This window comes from Dermacentor albipictus, chromosome 1 (assembly GCF_038994185.2).
Source record: "Dermacentor albipictus isolate Rhodes 1998 colony chromosome 1, USDA_Dalb.pri_finalv2, whole genome shotgun sequence".
Classification (NCBI taxonomy): Eukaryota; Metazoa; Arthropoda; class Arachnida; order Ixodida; family Ixodidae; genus Dermacentor; species Dermacentor albipictus.
In genome coordinates, this window is record NC_091821.1 from 174,635,440 (window position 1) to 174,642,728 (window position 7,289).

General features: G+C 50.6%; 1 protein-coding gene across 1 annotated transcript; it reads right to left on the minus strand.

Annotated features, from left to right (window-relative positions):
• Positions 1–323: 323 nt before the first annotated feature.
• Positions 324–6,960, minus strand: LOC135897782 (uncharacterized). The gene is made up of 3 exons (XM_065426491.1): positions 6,572–6,960; positions 3,749–3,991; positions 324–728 (listed from the first exon to the last, which is right to left on the minus strand). Exons 1-3 carry the CDS (start codon positions 6,943–6,945, stop codon positions 578–580), a joined length of 768 nt encoding a protein of 255 aa, XP_065282563.1. The 5' UTR covers positions 6,946–6,960; the 3' UTR covers positions 324–577.
• Positions 6,961–7,289: the final 329 nt, after the last annotated feature.

Here is a 7,289-nt window from a genome sequence, read left to right on the forward strand (position 1 = left end):
CATTCAAAGACTATAGATAGGCTATCTCGGTCATCACGGAAGACGCGACAACGTAAGGTTAGCATGCGCAGAGCAGCATTACTTATCCTATGGGACAGCAATGTGTGCGCGCCCGGTCACAGTTATCTGCTCATTTCGCACAATTTGTGTCGCGCAGCTGCCAAATGGGCGGAATGTCACATGGAAGCAGTAAAAACGTGAGTGCCAGCTAGCGTATACGTCATGTCACATATATGCGCTTGTGGGAACATAGGCACGAAAGCAAGGAAACTATAAATGCTGAGCCAGTGTTGTCGGATACGCTCTGTTACGAGTAAGGAGGATACCAAGCCAAGCCTTTTTTTTTTTTGCAGAGCGTCAAACAAGACTCGCAGGCCGTCGGCGTAGCGCTTAACATTTCCGTTTACGCGCCTGCTAATTAGCGCGCAAGTTCAGCAACAGACGTTTTCAGAGCACCACAAAAGTTTCCGGAGCGCCGCGCGTTGAAGAGACGGGCAGCGCATGGGACGCGCTGCGCGCTTCGGGCTTCTCAGCTTGCGGGGCCCGTGAAGGCGCACATGCCCACCGGTAAAGCCACTCAGGCGAGGCTAGCGTCTTCGGCGTCGGTCGCCTCATTGTCCTCGTGTTGACGCGCGCCGGGCACAGGTTCGCGCAGCTCCGGGGGCAACCGCCTGCGCCGACCGCGACGCCGCTTGTGTCGTTTCTCGTGGACGGCCTCCGCGCTGGCTCTGTGAGGTCGCGAGGCGCTTGTTAGTACAACCGCAGACTTAACGAGCAAGTCATGCACCTGGCATGCAACTATACTAGAAATGTTAAAGAAAATATGTGTATAAAAACAACAGAAGCAGACTTCACGATTCATCCAGCCTTGAGTTCATTTACTGCGACAGCAATATATAGGCTCTTGCAGCTCGAAGACACCGTTATGTATTGGAGAACATCTTTGCAATGCACACACCGTCTCTTTGCCCGATGCAGACTTGCCTGCTTTGGCGCTTAAAATGCATGCGCAGATGCCACCACTCTCAGGGGCTGCGTGGTGCAGAAAGCCGAGCAAAAAATTAGTGACATGAATATTGCGGGGTAGCTGCAGTGGTTAGTGCGTCCCATGGCTCATTTGCGCGCTGCATGTTGCAGTTTCACGAGTTCGATCTCAAGTGACGGTGGTGGGTAGAGTTCTTCTTTTATTCAGTGAGAAGGAGGAAGGCCTGACGAGTGTCGACTGCGACGACTTAACTAAAAGGACGGAAACGACGGACACATCAAACCCCTGAGCACCTAACTTTTGTCGTAACAAAGTAATTTACATTCACGCATGTGCAAGAACGAGCAACATCACAGAGCCTGCATGCATAACGCCTCGCGCCAAGGTTATGCCGAGGTTAAAACCGAAGTCGCTGACATTGTGGCACAAAGTAGTAGCGCTCCGTAATCCATAATTGTAGATGTGCGTCATGAAGCATGCTTATAAAGGATTTGCTGAGGTAGTCCTTTACTTTCTGGCGCATATACAAATTAGATGACTCAAGTCTTCTCATACACACTTTGAAGAAAGGGAGTAACGGGTTGCCCCATTCAGAACTCCATGCATTTTTCTGAGTTCTCGTACTTGATAGCGCAGCATGTTCGGTCTGATTATGCAAAGCAGGATCAACGTATTCCGATATTAAGGAAGCGCTAAATGAAGACGACAGAAGGCAGAAACATCAGGACATGTGTGACTTTAATGGGTAGGTATAAAGTGACTAGCTCAATAGTGTGCCTTGTTGAGCCTGCTTCACTGGGTAGTGCGACACGTCTCGAATATGAAGGGTAATATAAAACAAACGCTTGCTCTCGAATAAGGACTTGACAGCCCTCCACTCCTTATAGAATGTAAGCTGCGCATACGGCAACATTATTAATATTACAGCTCTGCACGACCCTATTTTCGACACAAAGTGATAGGTGAAACAAACAATGAGGCACATATAGGGTCAGCATGCTTGATCGTGCTGTCAAAGCGACGCGAAAGGTGAAAGTCACACCTCAGATCGGCATTGTGAACCGGCCCTTGCTGTTCCCCATCGTACCACAGCGAACCCTGTGAGCGCCGCACGATTACATTCTGGGGATTTACGCGCCAAAACTCTCATATCACCATCAGGCAGGCTGTAGTGGGGACTCCGGATTAATTTGGACCATCTAGGGTTCTTTATCGTGAACGGAAGGCACGATAGAGGGGCGTTTTTGCATTTCACGCCATGCATTTCACGCCAATCGAAATGCGGCCACCGCGGCCCGGATTCAATCCCGTAGCCTCAGCCTTATCAGCACAAGGCTAAAGCCACTGCGCCACCACAGCTGGTAGCGCCACACAATAGGGAATAGAGGAAGCGCTTCGTTACCATTTTAATGCGGTTAGCATCCTTACGTGTCTGACGCACATTCCGCGGGCTGACTGTCTGCCTATGTACCTGTCTATGTCTCCAACCGTTTTCCCGCCAACTTAGGTCACTGACAGTGGATAATCCATTGTATAATGGGTAGCACATCCGGCTGCCGTGCTGAGGGAACAGGGTTACCAACCGTCGCACCAATTTAGGTCACTGGGCCGCTGTTCAATCAACCTATTTGATGCCAACTCGGAGCACGGTGTTTGCGCCACTTGTTCTGTGCCGCTCTTCAATGAACCTGACGCAACTTGGGTCACTGGCTATGTGCCATTAGGTATGTGTCGCCCTTCAATAAACCTCTTTGACGCCAACTTGAGTAACTGGGCAAGCGCCACTGCGTATGCGCCGCTCCTCAATGACAATAAAACTTATCCGATGCTGGGCTGAATAAAATCCATGCCTTGCGCGCAATTCGCCGCGGCGCCGCTTGATGGGGCAGCGTGTGCTGAGGGAAGTGCGAGAGAGGTGGCCGGCTAGCTACATGCACGTTCTGGCGTTGGAAATATGGTGTGTCGCTACATTGCTTCACATTTAATCGCATTAACGTCGACATTCGTCGTAAGAAGCGTTCTGCTGAAATTTTGATAAAGATATGACAAGCTCGGAGGGTCCACTGAGAGCTGCAGTTGCACTAATTTGACAGGCCGGACATGAAGACAGCGGCAGGCTCTGCTTAAGGCAAAACTACACGTACGCTTGCCGGCGCGCGAAAGCTCACGATGTCGCGCCTGCGCATGCGCAAATGGTGCAGGACAGATCGTACGCGTCGAAGCGCGGCGCCAGCACGGATATCTGCTCAACCAGTTTCGCAAACGCAAGGCGCGCTAGCGCGAGCTTTCGCACGCCGGCAAGCGTATACGTGCAGTTTGTTTTTTATATCCACAGAACTCTTCCGGATATCGTCACTGCCTTATGTATGCTCTCACCGCAGCAGCTTCGCGGGAAAAGCGCGATCACGTCGCAGTATTATGCGACACCTACCTATGCGCATCAAGCAACGCGCCAGCAAGTATCTATATGCGCCTCTGCCATGGAGACCTCAAGTAATTCAAGAATATATACGGGTCTTAGGCGCCCTAGAAAGAGAGACACCACCACCGTTCACACTGCGCGGGGCATCGCATGCAAGCGTAGACGGACGAACGAATGGAGCGCGTAGTATTATAGTACATTATTCACGTGAGGACGCCTGCACATTGTTGTCGGTTTAACAACCACACATCCGGCTAAATTACTCCAAGGAAGAGACATTACTGGATCGTTCTTTGTGCTTTAAGCTAAACATTGCACGGGGCTGCCGTGTGGAGACGTACTCTTGAGCAGGTGGCACGTATGGCACCGGGGCCTGCATGGGCACCGGCGGGGCGACAGCCACTTTCTGCAGCTGGCGGGTGTGCTCGGAGCGTAGCGACTGCGCCAGGAACATGGCGCTCAGCAGGAAAGAGGCGGCCGCCAGGAACGCGGCCAGCGCCACCAGGCCTCGCAGCACCATCATCTGACGAGGCGGCTGCGCGGTGGCGGCTCCGTCTCCCGTGGCCTGCCGCTGCCGGCTGCGGCTGTGCACAAACGACGCTGAAGGCGCCACACGCACTCGCGCTTGGCTCGGAAAACTCCAAAGCCCAGCCTGCTCGCACTACTGAGCTACTAAATAGGTAAAACATGTATATAAAACTTACTTCACTGCGCCACGGAGAACACTTTAGTGAACATTACGTGCACGTTCCACGTTAGTGTGGGCACCCAAAATGTCGCTGACCATTCAAAGCATTGTAATTGGCAATAATGCTGTACGTGACTGACGTTACGAACATATGATACCACGTGTACATAGCATATAAGGACTTCCGGGAAATCACCCTACAATGTCCCCTGTCAGTAATGTCAATATGACAATACCGATACAGCAGCATATGATATATATATATAGAACGCATTTTTCTTCCTCCCACATGTCTGCCTGCCTGTGGCGCGTTCGCCTATCACCTCTCCTTCCCTTCGCCCACGTCTCTTCAACAGCTGGACGCTCTCCTCATCTTGAAAGCCCGAGCTTTCGTCGCCGCTGTTAACTGCCCTTGGTTATATGACCTCCTTTGCAACCGTCGCACGCTCGATAACGGCTTGCGAGCCCGGTCTTCTACCTCCTCGTAATATGCGCAGAGCCCCTCCTCTGTAACGTCACCCTGCCGCGATATTGTCCAATTATGAGCATTCCGGCGTGTGCTATAGTGATGAGGTAGTTGGAGGCGCGAGATCCCTCAAATCACCGTGGTGTCACTGGCTCGCTGCTGGCATAGTTATACCACGGATTTGCAAAGGTTGCCGCGTGTGTCGAACTCTGGTAGAATGCAAGTTACAGGAAAACAAGTATAGGGCGAATATACTAACGTAATTTGCGTCAGCCATATGCTGCTGTTGCAACGTGGGTGCAACTGGCTGCATAGTGTTAGCTGCATAGTTGCAAGCTGCAACTAGCTGCATACCGGCTGCCACAGCAGTGGTACGAACCCGTGACCTTTTCAACAGAAATATGTGTGCGGAGCGAACCTCCCAGCTCGTATTCAGCAGTAGAATGCCGTAGGGCTGTGCATGGTGCCGCTGCGCCGGTGTGGCAGAAAATTGTGCTGATACATGGCAGGAATTTGTACGATCTACAATATACATTGTGTACTAGACAAAATCGTATAAGATTGAGACTTTGGTGAGTCGATGTTACCGCAAAGCTGATATAAATGAGGCCACAAAGAAAGAACAAGGTAGACAGGCTGGACAGTGAGAATGGTCAGTTATAAAGGGGTGCTGTGTGTGCGGTCGTGCGTTCGTGCGTGTGTGTGTACGCGCGCGCGTGCGTGTGTGTGTGTGTGTGTGTGCGTGTGTGTGTGTGCGTGTGCGTGTGTGTGTGCGTGCGTGTGTGTGTGCGTGCGTGTGCGTGTGTGTGTGTGTGTGTGTGTGTGTGTGTGTGTGTGTGTGTGTGTGTGTGTGTGTGTGTGTGTGTGTGCGCTCACTTTAGCTGTTTTAGCTAAAGCTGTTTACCACTGTTTAGCTCTTCAGTCATCCTCATCAGTTTGCGAGCGCGTGTGTGCATGCGTGCAACACATACCCCCAGCACCATAGCACTTCATTCGAATCCATCTTGTGAGCCTTGTTTCACATTCTTCGCCAAACTGGCAGGCACGTTCTTTGTAGTGAATTTAGCTGCGTTACACGATAGAAGGGCAAACATAGGATGCCATTTATTCATAATGTCACCATTACGTGTACGTTCCGCTTGACCTTATATGGTGCGCAGAACTTCCCCTCAGGCGGCGTAGCTATATCTATACGTGCAAAAACTGCGCGGTAGATCTTGTCTAATGCTTTAAATTCTGTTTCGTGGTGAGTCATATATGCTAAATATGTTTTTCAACTTGCCAGCATATCGCCCCAGGTATCTCTCATTGCAAATTGTTAGACTCTACATATGCGCCTATTAATTTTTACGGACCTCTGAGAGGGGCATGCAAGCTTGATGACACAAAGAAAAAGCTAAACGGAACACATCCATGAGCATTGCTAAACTATACAACGACGTGAAGACTCAAATCAAATGCTCTGCATAATCACAATTATAGTAGAAAGGTTAAAAAGAATAGTTCCCTCAAGTTACTTGACGAATGCCATCAGAGAAGTTCGCTTTTTCATGGTGTCCATGCTACGGCGGCTGCTTCTTGCCGCAACACTTATCTGGGAATTTTTTTTCAGTGCAGCGTACACGACAAGTTTTACGAGTAGCCTTATTTTTATTTATATTTTAAATGTGAGGACAAACTGCCCGAGAAGCAAGATATACAGAAATTTTACTACATTGTTCGTGTGGTAAACGCTTATACAGAGGAGTTGGCATGGCTGTATAATTTACAACCAAACTTTTTAAGATTATACATCTGCGGTGCCTAAACCGTTAGCGCTCTTTCAGAAACCCACAACCTCGCAAAGCGGTGACAGAAGATCCCATCTAGAGATATTTGACGGACGTGTCGGTCATACTGGTTTGACCTTAACGTCGCAGTTATGCTAGTTTTGGCTACGCGTACCTCTCTATGAGCACGAATATATATATTCATCGCAGTGAGAGCGGAAGCGGGACATACGATACGTACCGAAGCATGCCTCTTGGTGGCGTCTCGGGGCATCCGCATATCCGTGAACGCGCTGGAATACCCACACGCGTTTTATCAGTAGACTTGAACGCTTTCATCAGAGTGCGTGCCAGCAGCTGGTGCCGCCGAGGCACGTCCGTGGCGGCCTCTCCACTCGCAGCGTTCCCGGAGCTTGGCGCCTGCGCACCAGCACGGGCTGCGCTGTCCGGCGGAGCCACAGCGCGCTGCTGGCCGTCGTTTTCAGGTGTCATGGTGGCGGCAGCGTTGACGGCCTGTTTCTCAAAGGCATCAATCTTGTCTTGCAGGCCGCGCGCGGTCGCCATTGGCTTCGTTGTCGTCGTCGTCTTCCGCCAGGCTTGCCTTTGGTGCTTCATCGCCGTCTGTCCGCTCGCATGCGAAACCATGCTCTAAAGAGTTGATAAGCATGCTCTTGAAGAACACCTCTTTTGAACCATGCTGAGTTGTGAAGTACATTACTTAAGACCATCTCTTTTGAACCGTGCTTTTAAGGGTGGAGTAGCATTTGACATTTGGGTCATTGTGTTTACGGTGTTTCCTCTTGTGGAAAAGTTTCGTGCTTCGGACCGAGAAATGTTTAATATGTGCATGAATTCAAACGTTGCACGAAGACACGGCATTCGACCCGACTGCAACACAAAGCAGTCGAGTCGTGTGTGGCAGGGTTAAAACGCGTCTTGCTATCTATGCAAGCAGGGTG